This window comes from Acanthochromis polyacanthus, chromosome 6 (assembly GCF_021347895.1).
Source record: "Acanthochromis polyacanthus isolate Apoly-LR-REF ecotype Palm Island chromosome 6, KAUST_Apoly_ChrSc, whole genome shotgun sequence".
NCBI classification, from domain to species: domain Eukaryota; kingdom Metazoa; phylum Chordata; class Actinopteri; family Pomacentridae; genus Acanthochromis; species Acanthochromis polyacanthus.
This window is the reverse complement of record NC_067118.1, coordinates 26,577,550-26,591,615: the sequence shown is the minus strand read 5'-3', so window position 1 is coordinate 26,591,615 and position 14,066 is coordinate 26,577,550. Positions and strand designations below refer to the sequence as shown.

Below are 14,066 nucleotides of genomic sequence, written 5' to 3'. Positions count from 1 at the left end.
CCCACACAAGCTCCTACTCCTGTATCAGACATCGCATACAGCCTGCTACACCGGCCACCCACGCTTTATGACGCCCCAAAACTTCCCTTTCTAGAGATATTTCTGCTCCAGACTGGTTGATCTCTTGCGTGAGAATAACATTTCTGGTTGTGTCTGGTGTCTCCTTCGTGAAACACTGAGGTGCGAGTGTTGAGCCAATCAACCCGCTGCTTCCTTATTTTTAACCAACAGCAACTGATCCATTAATTTCACCGGAGGCACTAACGGCAAACAAGAAACTGTGACGCATGTCACGCTTGACAAATAGCACTTTGGTCTGAGCTGTTTCACCACAGAGGCTCAACTCTGTCCCACCAGCTCTCCTGCTTCCTCTTCTGAAAGCTTCTTTGTCATCACTGACGGAGATGCTCCAGAATGTACGTTTTGTTTACCAAATTAAGCGATCACAATTTCAGGTACAATAACTCAACTTTCAGTGAGCGCTTCCTTGTTACACTACAGTGAAAAGATGTTTGCAGAACTTTTAACACACACACTGAGGGCAGATTTATTTTTTTAAAGGTCACAATATTCTAAATCTTGTTCCTGAGGAAGAGAAATCTATTTCTGTAGTGTCAGTTTATTCACTGAGGCACAAAATATCTGCCTCTGTAATTACTTTGAGGTTGCATGCAAAGGGACACCAGGAAGTCATGTGTGCATGTGAGGGGCCTGAGGCGTCACTGGAACCTTTTTCTCTGATCTTCAGTCTTTAATGTATAAATATTACTCCACTGATGGAACATTGGGCTTTCCTCTGAATATGAACCTTTACCATGAGGAAAAACACTCAAAATATTGAAGTGCAAATGCTTCACCCTCCATCAAGTTGATACTAAAACACTGTGAAACAATCTAAAGTGCGACATGTACACAAGCAGCCTGTAGGGTTTCCATTCTGTACAGTTTAGCATCCCCTTCTGTTTTTATGTATCTTTCATACCGATATCTAAAGCAACAAACTGTGTGCCCCAGACAAGTTTCCCCCGACTGACAAAATTAAAATACTAATCCTGAAACCTAAATTACCCAAAATGCACCTGGATTACTGACAGCTTATTCTTCGATTCAGGTTCTTTATGCTAGTTAGTGATGAGGGTTGTGTTTCACTTGTGTCATATGTGTTACCAGTGATTCGTCATCTAGTAATCAGTCTGTGGATGAAACTGAACATACAAGCGCAAGCTCATGTCAGAGTTACACGTAGAGGTGGACGTTTTTCTGACCAGAGATGATTTCAGCAGCAGGTGGGATCCTGATGTAAGCAACAGCAAAAATATGTATGAATAAATGTTGGTTTTCAGTTTTATTAGTTTGTACACAGACAAGCACTTAATCAGCTGCTACTTAAAGGTCTCGGTTCACAGCAAAAAGGCCAAGCATGATGGTTATGAGTGCTTACTTTTGAGAAATATAACTGAATATTTGGGAGTTTTGAGACTAGACATATGATGGCATCTCTTTGAGCTCTGGGGTATGTTTTTATTTTAAAGGTTTTCTAATGTTTTATAGACTATATGATTGAATAATTAATTGACAAAAATAGTTACCAATCTCCAAAAGTGTTTTCTCTTTGCTGTTGATATAAAACTGACCCTTTTCTTGTCAAACCAGCTGAGCAAAAACAATAATCCGGCCTTTTTTGCGGTAGCAAGTACTATTACATACGCACATGCAAGTATATTACAACACATATTGTTGTGACAGAGCAGTGAGGTATGCATTTAAGAAGCTACTTTAAAAGATGGGGGAACAGTGCAAGAAGCTGCAACCTACAGACAAACTAATTCACCACTTACTCCTGGAATAAACAGCAGTGTTTTAGCAGGCGGGCAGCGTCCAAACATTTGCAACAGTAGCCACACGCCTGGACTAATCTCCTACTGTGTTAATTGCCGAGCATCTCCTCGTTTGCATCCTCTCTCTCTGCTAAATGGCCCCTTCACACACTGTTTCTAGTGAGCCATCATCCCGACTAATTATCCCCTCGTTATGCATTCAGCCCATTCACTCTAAACTGCTGTTTTAAGCACCACTGAGCGTGCATAACAACCTCAGTCCCCCTCCACCCTCACCCCACCGCCTGAAGAGGGCCCGGCTCCGACACATGGCCGCATACCATCGCTCACCATCGTCGACACTCCTGATGCATCTGTGAATGAATGGTGGAGGACAAAAGGGATCAACGACGCACAGCCAACGGAGAGAGTGACCACCATGACCTCATGGGTCAGCTGGGAGCCAGGAATGAAAAGACTCCAAGCAACCCCCGCCCAACAAACACACACACACACACACACACACCCAAGCAAGCCTCGGACAACTAAAGCCGCCATGGGAATATGGGAGCGTGGAAGAGGAGGAATCAGCACTCAGGAGCTGAAAGAAAGCGGTTGTGTTTGGAATTTTGGGTCATGCCTTTCTCCGCACATTCCTCACCATTCTCCCAACAATAAACTGTGTCAGAGTCGATACAACAGCCTCCATTCTGGATACCTAGCAGCACGAAAAGCCTCAAAGCATCCAAAGCCGCGCACTAACCTCCAAAACTCGGAAGATAACATTCTTAAACTGTGGAAGAGTTGTGCAACTATAAAGGCTTGCTACATTTAAAAATATCACATGGTACAGGACGCATCTCCAGCGGGGAAATTACAAACAGACTGTGCACACACTCGACGTCTGAGTGCTAATTCAGGGTTGGAAGCTGCAATTCCCACAATCAGTAGTGGCTTGTGGAACAAAACAGCTTTTCTTGCAGGTTCTGTGCCAAAAAATGAGCATGTAACCAGTAAATGCCACATATTTTATTTTTAGGAACCACGAACTTGGGCAGAAAAATGAAATGGGATCAATAAATCAACTAGGGTCGATATCAAACTCTTATAAAACGTTGTGTTGCACAATTACAGTTACCGTGGGCGATTTATTCAGCTGTCGAAATAAAGGTCAAGCATGCAGTAAAAACAAAACAAAAAAAGTCCTTCATTCTGTACATAATCCAAACATGTTAAAAATAAATAAATAATTTAAAGATCAGAACTAAAACAAAACTTATGTACAGCTGAGAAACACTGAGAGCTACTGAATGCAGCTAAATGTTCATTGGTCTGGGAGAGGTGCAGCTACAGAGCCAGCACACTTTGGTCTCAAACTCGCCATTCTTTGGGTCTGTTTGCTGTTTTCTTTGGGAGTTTAGTTTGACAGTCACTGGTGCTTTAAGTCTGTTGGGTGAACAGATCCGTTTGCTGCTCACAGTTTGCTCTCCTCCTCCTCCAGCGGTCGATTCAAACCTGGGATGAATTTGAGGAGGCGCCTGCGGAAGCTCTTCTGTTTGGGTTTCCTCTGCAGCGAGTTGAATCCTCCCTGCTTCTCCCCCGAATTCGACGACGACGAAGATCCCCTCATGTAGCTGCGGGTGCTGGCGCTGCGCGTCAGCTGCGTCTTGGCCGTCACGAAGAGCTCGCTGGCCGGTCGAAGGCGCTGCAGCCTCTGTGGCGGCTGCTGGTCTTTGTTTTTGTCTGCGTTTTCTGAGTCCATGTTGCCGTCTGCCTGGTAAATGCAGGTCTGGTAGAGAGGGTCGTCCTCGGTGGCCGTGCTGAGGAAGCTGGCGCTGCTGCTGGTGCTGCCGGTGCATCGGAGAGCTCTCTCAGCGGCAGGACTGGGAGCACCGAGGCTGCCGTATATACCTGCTGACTCCAGGGACTCGTACACGGCAGCATCACTCATCACTATACCTGCAGGGGAGGAAGGACATGTTAGGATTCAGCAACTTCAACTAAAACATCAGAGCGAAAATCTCCCCGTTGCAGGATCAATAAAGGTTTAATCAATCAATCAATCAGTCTTTTCATTGATCACAAAAGAAATGGTTATTTTCCTAGTTTGGTAACATGAGCATTTTTTAATTTTTGTTTGTATAATACTGCTTTTATCTGGTGTTAATCCTGAATGTCTGGTCCCAGCGTAGGAACAAAACACACAAACATCGATTCAAAATGAAAGACTGCATGATCTGCAGCCTGGACGCTCTTTGTTTTTAAAGAATGTACCCAGTACTTCTAGGAAAGCGGTGCGGACACTTATTAAATTATCTTGGAGGAACACGGTAACAGAATTAACAGTACTGGGAAATCATTTATTTCATTGGTGTAAACAATCTTCAATCACCAGGTTTAAGGCAGTTCAGAAACATAATAAGCAATAAAAAGTCGATTTTTTTCTAATACAAGGCAAAACACATTTGTTTGTCTGACTGGAACTGGGTGGAGATGTGGAGCACTGGCCAGAGGAGGAACCCATTAAGTTCTGGTGCAGATCTGGATCGTTTTCCTTAAAACTGAAAACTGGGTATTGGCCTTGATGGACGACTCTCTGATCGTCCTTCTACATAACTTTCTAAACCACAAACTCTCAGTGGGTGTTAAAGGAATGTTATCTTTAAAAAAATGACACCATTTATCAGAGCCAGAAACTGTATAAACACAGAGAATTCTTGGATCCTTGAATGATTCTTGATCTACTCATCTATTATGCGCCCTTCTGTCCAGAAAAATAACCAAATCCTAGCTTAAAAATTGTCATATTTTCTCAATATCACATTTTTTAATTTAAAAATTCACCAAAAAATAGTTTGCTCTAACCAGACTTTGTAAAAAAACAAAAAAAATCTGTCTGACTAGTACTCTCAGTACAAAATGTTGGATGTGTTGATTCAGTTTTTTCAATTTTTAACAAGTTTAATGATTATTATTGTGTTTTTTTTATTTATCTATGACATTTTAACTTTGTTATGCTGCACAGAGGAGATTTTTGAGTTCTCGACCTCTAGCCATAGTTGTGCCGTTTCCAGAAAACTTAATATTGCAACAAAAACTGGCCTAAAGTGGCCTTCACCTCCGAATTCGATGAAACTGCTTGGAGTTCACAATGTTCTCTAAAATTACTTGGGCATATCACTATTGTTTGTTTGTTCTGCATCTATGTCAATAAAAGTGTCGGTCCACTGATTCTTGGTGGATTTTTTTAAGCCTACATTGGCCTAAAAACTCCAGTATCACTACAGTTGAGCTACACAAGAAACCTGAAATGACCTACCGTGAACGAGCCTCTGCTCCTGCACCATCAGAGATCGATATTCATCCCACTTCTCATGAAGAGTTTGCTACAAAGAAAGGCAGAGACACTTGAATTGACTGTGACAAGAAAACCAAAACATACAATCAACAGAACAACTGAGGATCGAGCATTTTCACATGTAGCTATTCAAAGAAAAGAAAAACCCACACTGCATCTGCACTGGATGCAAAAAGATAAGTGCGGTGAATATGACATACAAGGGTTTCCTCGACAGATGAATGTATTAAAGTTTGATTTTGAGTCCAAGCTATATAGTATTTAGTGAGCAATCAGCATCAGCTGCATCTCTGATTGCACCAAATGCAGCGTTTTCTGCAGCAGGTTAATCTTTAAAAAGCTGCATTAGTGTCCCAGAAGGCGGCTGTGTTGCAGCGGATTAGAGCCGGACAGCTGCTGTAATCTTTGGGGGAAAAGCTCGCTCAGTCGACCACTTCACAGGCAGCTCGAGTTAAGAATGTCTGCAGCGAGCAGCGAGCCTGCTGCACAAACTGCTGGTGCAACAGGTGCTGCTGCTGGTGGAGACAGGTGTGGAGGGAGGGGGAGGTGGAGGCTATATCAAGCATTTAACATAATGTGTGTGCGTGAGGCCGTCGGACACACAATCAGGCTGACTCATTGATGACAAACGGTAAAAAAACGGCTGCAGCAGAGAAAAAAAAACTCACCTTCAGATACTGCAGTCGGGCTTCCAGCTCGGCCTTTCGGATTGAGTCACTGTAAACCGTCTCCAGCCTTCAAGTGAAAAACCAGAAGGCAAAAGACTTAATCAGCAGAACAGGATGCAGCTACGCTTATTAACAGTTATGGAACTACAAGGGCAGCGATAAAAAACTCGACCATATGAAAGGCTCTTTTCATAAGTCGGTGGCGGGAAAAGGCCTGCTGTCGAGCGACAGTTTACAAGCAGAGGGCAAGGATAAGAAACATATACAGTTTCCACTCAGACACACGAGTGCTGCAAAGCCTTTGAGTTTACACGAGTGGAAGGACAACTTACAGAGCTCGTTTGCACTCTAACAGTTTATACGGACTCCAGTTGTAAGTATAGTTTGATGATGTCAGTCTATAAAATCTGTGCCTACACTTCACTCTGATGCGGTTCACCTCCCGTCCTTTGCAGGAGCTCTGGAAGCTCACAGTCGGGGCCTCGCCAATTGTCCTTTTAATCTTTTACTAGCAGAGACGGAGGGCGAGGAAAGGAGTGGTTCAAATTAAAGACCCACTCAGCAAATCCCAACAGCGATGTGCGAGATACTCAAGCGACGGCTGACAGACTTATTGGAACTCTCAATAAAATGAGTAAAAAAAAGGGCAAAATTTTCAAAAACTCTTAATTATGTTTAACCTTTTAGTCTGTGAAGTGCGAAAAAATAAAAACCTAGTTCTTCAGATTGTTTTATTTGCACAATTAAAAGCCCAAAACCCAAATTTATGCAACTGAATTGAATTGATACAAAACTAAAAGTAACAAATCCTAACATTTCTGAGGCAAAAGCAAATGTGTAGCATTGATTTCTGATTGGGCCTTACTGTTAGTACACTCACTCTCTGATTCGTCACACCCCTGTCACGTGACTGACAGCGTTTTACAGGTGCTACCGTCTCTGTTAGCAGCTGTTGTGTAGTAACTTTTTGCTCTTGCTGTATTTTCTCCAACTTGCACACGCTCAAAGTATGCAGACAGTTATGTAATATGTCATTTTAAAATGCTGTTTTAAAGCTGTGTGGGAGCAGCCCTCAAAACACAATGGACTTCATCAAGTCAAATCATTGATACAGCACGTTTAAAACAACCTAAGGTGACCAAATTCTGAAATACAATTTCCTCTGCAAACGAATGCTGCTCTTGATAAATTTACATTTTAATCAATTACTAAAAGTACTGAAGCTGCTGCTGTTGTTTTTGTTGCCCGTGTACCTGATTGAGTTTCCGCAGGCCCTGATGAGCTGAACGATCTCCTTGTGTCGAAATCCCTCCACGGTGGCCTCGTTCACACTTGCGATGGTGTCCCCTGCACGACCACACACACAACATGGGAGTTAACCAGCAGCAGTAGGATCAATATGCACTTTTATCCACTGTGGCTTTAATTACTCCAAGATGCAGCCATCTGAGGCCTGTTTGATTCTAAATGAAACTTCAACACATGCGGCACAAATGTGGAAACACGTGCAGAGCTGCAGTCGCCTCAAGAAAAAGGACGCTTCAGTATTAAAGCATGTTTGTGTGAAAGCTGTTTGTCTATTTATAAGAGTCGCACGGTTCTACTTCAGGTTCAGAGAAATAATTAGATGCGGACTCTCATATGTGACACTTGCCTTTGTGAAACTTCAGCACAAAGCCTTTTTTACTCTTTCCAAAAACCGCCGTGATGAAGTCATTGTGTTCGCAGAGAGACGCGGGGAACAATTGAGCGAGCATGCGAGGAATGTAGGAAGTGAAACTGAAGTGACATATGGAGGTTGGATGAAGGAAATAGGAGGCGGCAGCAGCAGATAATCACCTTCTCCCTTTTTTTGACACTCTGATGGAGACTTAAGCTGAGAGCCTGTGACCGTTTGCGGAAGCATGACATCAAGGAAAGAGATGCTTCTCCTCAGCTCACTTAAAAATCATCTTCCTGTAATGCTCCTTATAAAAAATGGGCTGGATTATTATAGCAATGTTTCTATTTTCACTTATTTTTTTATTTTTTAAAGAAAAGTACAGAAAATGGAGCCAGACATGTTTGTCAAATAAAAATATCACTCCCGTTAAAACTGGCTGGCCCTGCTCTGTCTGGCACGCTGGTGAGAAGAGCTGGCAGATACATGTTGGCTGAAATAGCCGCTCACTAAAGTTGTTTGTTGACTGGAAAAATGAGTAGGCAAACAGTGGTATTTGTACTTCCCTAAACAGCGGGCTGGAACTCATGAGTGCTTTGTTGATGTACGGTGCACAAGTGTCAGCTGGCAAACACAGAAGAGGCCCAGCCGAAGCTAAAGCTCATGTGATGCCCGCTTCCTCATGTCTATTTCCAGTGCTTTTCAGGTTATTTCAGGCTTGGATACAAATAAAAAAGAGCAAAACATACAGATGGAAAAAGTGTGCACTCACCAACTTTAAGTCCTGCCTGCTGGGCCGGGCTGTCGTTGTGCACCTTACACACAAACGTGCACATCTCCACTGAGTTCTGGTCCTGATGATGGAGGCCGTAAGTCTGAAAGAGACAACCGCACAGAATTAAAGAAATGTCAAGGAATCATCTTATGCAACATGATTGATGTCAGCTGTTTGGAGTGATACAATGCAACATGAAAAAAAAAAAACGCTAAATAACGTGCTGAGGAAGCCATGACGGACGTTGCAGGAAAGAAGATCTTATCACTGAACATGCAGAGATGTGACGTAAACAAGTCAAGAAGGAGGTTTTTCTGTTCCTATCGGAGAAAACTGAAACCCCCAGGTGGACTTATTAAAGCGAATCCAAAAACTGTCCTTATATAACAGAGAAACTGACACAAAACCTCAATAAGAAGCCACAGGTCAGCCTAATAGATGCTGAAAAATGTTTGAAATAATACCATCTACTGCTATTAAACACTCAGTCAAAGCATTGCATTTCGATACAAGCTGTGTAGAGAGATGAGAAATGTGGCGAAAGAGACACACAGAATGACAATCAGGACTCACTGCTACCAGCATTTGCACCCAGTGTTTTCTGTGCCTTAACCGCTCCACTATCATCCCACTCCTCCGCATCAGTATTTTCATTTTATGCCACTTTTTACTACTCCATCGTATTTCCAAGACAAACTACCTCACTGAACTGAAAGCTTTGGCCACAAGTTACTTTCTGGATAGAGATGAGGGGTGAAAATAAAATTTTCCTCGTCGCATGTCTCGGTTTGTGGCTAAACAACGGCTCAAAACCCACAGATATTCAGTTTACAACGATACAAACCAGACAAAATCAGAGACTCGCTGTCATTTCATTTAAAAGGACAAATCAGTCAAAGCACAATGAATAACTGTGTGACATTAAACCGAATATCTTTGGGTTGTGGATCAACTAAATAACTGACAGATTAACTGATGATAAAAACATTTGTTAGTTGAAGGCCGGTAACACTCTGACTGCAGGATATTTACTTCTATTTACTGATTCTTCAACCGTCAGAAAACATCGTGTTGTCTTGGAGACCGTTTTGTTACTTCCACATATATTTGCATGCTCTTCCTTGTTTCAGTCACCACAGTATCTCTGCAGAAGGTCAGAGCGCTGCATGCTACAGACAGACTTCCCCTTGTCATACAGACGTCAGCCAGGCAACACGAAGCTGCTGCTGTAGAAGCATCAAAACTAGTAAAATACACACAAGTTATCAAGTGGCAGTCAGGTACTCCTGTTAGAACATGGAACCGGCTTTCATGAGTGTGTCTTCAGGAGATTTGCGTGTGTCTGTGCCTGTGTGAAGCCTGAAAGTTAAACATATACCCATGCAAATATTGTCAAAATGCAAATATGACATTTACATGATGGATCCTCAGCACCACATCCGCACTAACAGAGCAGATACTGAGGGAGGAAAGCCATCAGGAAACACAAGACTCCATCTCCATCAGACCGGGCCTCGTGATCTCACGTCCGTCGGGCCGCGGCCGGCAGGAAGGGCGGGAGCCTCAACAAAACCGTAAATAGAACAATATGAGTTTTCCTCAAAGAAGCACTTCACTATGAGCGCCTACGCTGTAGAATATTCATGTTACATTCCCACGCTTTAACCGTTGCAGAAAACTATTTAAAGAACGGGGTCTGAGCAAGAGAGACGACGCTTCAGGGCGACAGACCGATACTGAGGTCAAGCATGATACTGTATGGGAAGTGTGCGAGCTTAAAATACAGATGCTGAGAGAAAAAATACATAAAACCATCTCCTGTTCTCTCCAGTCACGAGATTAACAACAACGAGGTATTCGACTGATGCGTGACCTTTAATCTCCAAACACTCCGATTAACAGATGCAGGACAAGATGTTCATGTTTCAGTCACTTAAATTTCATCACTCGCTGACAGAAATGTGGCCGATAGCAGAAAATCCTATTAAAAGGCACTTCAGAAATCCCCCCTGCTTATGTCGCTGTTAATCTTCTTACCTGAATCTCAAAACCGAAGGTCTCCTCCTCTTTTTTCTCCAGGACCACCACCTTCCTAAAAGAAGATGAAGAAGAAACACATTGTCATTTTTATTTCAATACTTTCCTGTTCATAGTGCAGTTATCACAACTTCTTTTATCGTAATTCAGTGGATAAATGAGCAAATTACTATTTTGATATTAAATGAATCCAGGAAGTCATAGTGCATATATTTGCTGTTTTTATAAGTTATTTGTGGCAAATATCTGTTGTTCTTGGCCTTTGTCATCTGGTTGAGCTGTAGAAAGGCATGTAAATAAGAAAAAGCTATAACAATTATTCAAATAGACCCAGAAACTTTATAGATAACAGATTAGCCATTTTTCAAGCCAATTTTCTGGTTTTCTGTGTTTTATACCATGTAAATTGAGCATTTGGACGTCATCTTGAGCTCTAAGAAACAAAAAGGAGCATTTTTTTTACTGCTTTCGGATGCAGTAGAAGCAAGCATTTTCCATCCTTGCCCTTTAAAGCAAGTAAATATTACCGGAACCCATTAGCATACAGGCTAACGATAAGGATATTTATTCAGAATAACTTTCTGTTCGTAAAAATGCCAAATGAAAGACACACAGGGTTGAATATCAATAAGGGGTTAATGTCTGGATTCATGTGCGTCCTTATCTAAATTGCATAACGAGATATCTCTGCTGGCAGCACAGGACTTCTTGTGTTTCCAGCGACAGCATGCGGACGTCACAGTCAGACATACAGTACAACAGTCTGTTGGACCGGAGGACGTCAGTACGAGACGTCTCAGGCAGAAACAGTTAACGCATGAAAATTCATGACAACCCTCAAGAATATCATACATAACAATGGCTGCTATCACAAAAGATCAGTGTTCTAACGGCGAACGTTCACTCTGAGATGCAGCTTCTCACTCTCAAGACGTCATGAAACCATTCATGTGGAGTAAGAGTGAAAAAGATGAGAAAGTCCAGGGATGAGGGAGACTGTACCTTTGTGGTTCTGGCGTCTGCGTTAGGGGTTTCCACTTCTGCAGCCCGGCGCCCTGCCAGGAGAAAACGAAACAAGACATGAAGCATCAGACACCTGCATGAGATCACAGATTACTCAAAAGGGTTTCCCCCCAACTTTTACTGAACACACCCACTGTACACACCAGAGCATCAACCAGTCCAACAGGTCCTGAAGCCTCACACACGTGCCATGTGTGTTTGTATTTTTAAACGACTGAATCATTATGCCGGCATGGAAATATTGTACTGAAACCAGAAATGCGTGTCTGGCTGCTCTTTGTTTACTACCAGCACTCGCAACATCAGAAGGAAGATCCGCAACTAAACTCAATTCCACACCGAGTCGGCCCCCTTCAGACGCTCAAACTCCGGACCTGTCTGAAAATTTCAACAGTTTGGAGCAGCTTAAACAAACTCCAGTCTATTGAAAGGAACAAATAAGACACAGTGGTGAGCAGAGAGCTACAATATCTGCATTGAGAGCGCAGGAAAGTCAGCAGCAGGTCAGCTCCCTGCCCAACCTGACTGTGTAAATAAGGAAGGTATCTGTTCAGAAAAGTCCACCAAAAATCACCTAAATCAGTCCACCTCTGTTCCAACTCAATCATTTTCAAATGCTGCTCCTATGAAAGGCTGCTTTGTGCTACAGTCTCTCTGGGTAGTAAAATGTTGCTTTCTTTATGTCCCAACACTTACAGAATTGTCCCGCACTGGCCTCAATGAGTGCATTTATTACCAAATACCCACAGAGCCTGATGGGGGAGGCCTGAGCAGGACCTCCGTCCCCATCCACCGCACAATGCAGTGTTGTAGCCGCTCACTGGAGCTGCTCTTGAGTGGGTTCGTGGATAACTGTGTGTCACTTCACAGGCCACTGTTACACATGTGTGTTTGGAAGCAGCTTTCCAAGTAGGACATCCAATAGTGTCAGAGAAACAAAGCTACTAGAACGGATCAAATGAGCTTTATAGACGTTTTGTGTGACTTTTGAGTCATACACAAGATGATGCCATTCTTGATCATGATGGAAACTATTCTTCAAATGTGTGTTGTTATAATAAATTAAATACAAGACATAGAGAGAGAACAGAGCGCGTTAGTGGTTCTGTGTGGACAGTTTTCACCACAGTGAGCTCGGTAGTCCACCTGATTTAAATCATTTTGAATAAATGAGCACCCCACATGGACTTTGGAATGCAAATTTTACTGTTCAAATAAGTGTTTTATTGTGTGGTAAAGCTGCCTGACGACTACAGACAAGCACAAGTCTGCAGTGGTTCATTAATAACAACATATTTTCCAAAAAAAAAAAATCATTGTCATATCAAAAGTTTTCACCATCTCTCTATGAAAACGAGTCTGTCTGCTTTTATTTTCCAAAGTAAAGCAATACATCCAGGTATGAGGACCTGGGCAGTGGTCTACCTGACACAACATACATCATACTCAGTGTCTGGGTGGCCCACACTTGCCCCTGGATGGGCTACTGTTGGCTCTCAGTGAGATGACCTCTGTCGATAAACTGTGAGCAACTTCCACCACACGTTTTCACATAAATACACTGATGAACACTTAATGGACTCAGAGAGGCTCTTATTGTGAAGTAATTACAAAAGTTAGTAAACAAGTAAATAAATGTAATGTAAGGTCGATAAAATATGAACTTTGAAAGCATTTGATAACTTTAAAAATGCGGCTAATAGCTAATATTTTTTAGTATTACAGACAGACATGAGGACAGAGGCTTAAAAAATAAAATAAACTCTCACCTGCAGGTACATTCAGCTCATAAAGTTATGACAGAGGGAGTTAAAATGAACTTCTTACCTTTTTAAAGTTCCTGGGCAGCGTCCCTCCAGAGTAAGCCAGAGTCTTGTAGTTGTAAACCTCCGAGGAGTTGGTTGGTAAGTCCACAGTCCTGCAGCTGTCCGACTTGGACGAGGGGAAATAAATGTCGTTGTCCTGGGATGCGGGTCCACTGTCCGGCCCGCTGGAGTTCACCTTCTTCAGCCTCCTGAACGTCATCGTTGCTCAAAGTTGAATAAAAACACAAAGAGCCTTGCTGTCCTCCAGCACGGCGAGATGCTGACCGAGTTCAGGGCTTCAGCGTGGAACCAAATACAGCCTCTCCTGCGAGAGTTTCCTCTCAATATGCTGGAGGCGGAGACTTTGTTGTGGAGGACACAAATGAGCCAATTGTCGCGTTGACGTGCATCCTCTGCGGTGCCTTCAGGGCACCTCGGAACGTTTTCTTTCACGTTTAGACAGCAGAAAGCGAGAGGCTACAAAAAGCAACAAGTGATGATTTAAATATTGCTTGTGTTGTAACAGTCAAATAAAATAAAATAAGAAAAAACACCTCACATGAGCTCAGTGCAAAGTTGAAACGATTAGTCGATTATTTGATTAGCTGAGGTACAAAGTAATCAGCTACTCAGTGGACTTCTATTTAGATAAATGATTAGTGGTTTGTGACATTTTTTCAAGCAAAAATGTCTCATGTGAGAAATGTCACTATTTCATATCAGTGCAAACTCAATATTTTGTCAGTTTATGGGACATTTTCACTCTTATCTGATGTTTCAAGGACTAAATCACAGACAGATAAGTTATTGTTCTAAATTAATGACTATAATAAATGCATATTGTGATATTTATACATGAAAAGAAATTAAGTCTGATTTATTTTGATTATTGAAGATATAAAATAAACTTGAGGGCTACAGAT

The 14,066-nt window shown here is 42.4% G+C and overlaps 1 protein-coding gene across 1 annotated transcript; it reads right to left on the bottom strand.

Moving 5' to 3' along the window:
• Positions 1-2,831: 2,831 nt before the first annotated feature.
• On the bottom strand, positions 2,832-13,744 carry tamalin (trafficking regulator and scaffold protein tamalin). The gene is made up of 8 exons (XM_022206379.2): positions 13,166-13,744; positions 11,318-11,370; positions 10,316-10,370; positions 8,276-8,378; positions 7,097-7,190; positions 5,844-5,910; positions 5,137-5,203; positions 2,832-3,776 (listed from the first exon to the last, which is right to left on the bottom strand). Exons 1-8 carry the CDS (start codon positions 13,361-13,363, stop codon positions 3,292-3,294), a joined length of 1,122 nt encoding a protein of 373 aa, XP_022062071.2. The 5' UTR covers positions 13,364-13,744; the 3' UTR covers positions 2,832-3,291.
• Positions 13,745-14,066: the final 322 nt, after the last annotated feature.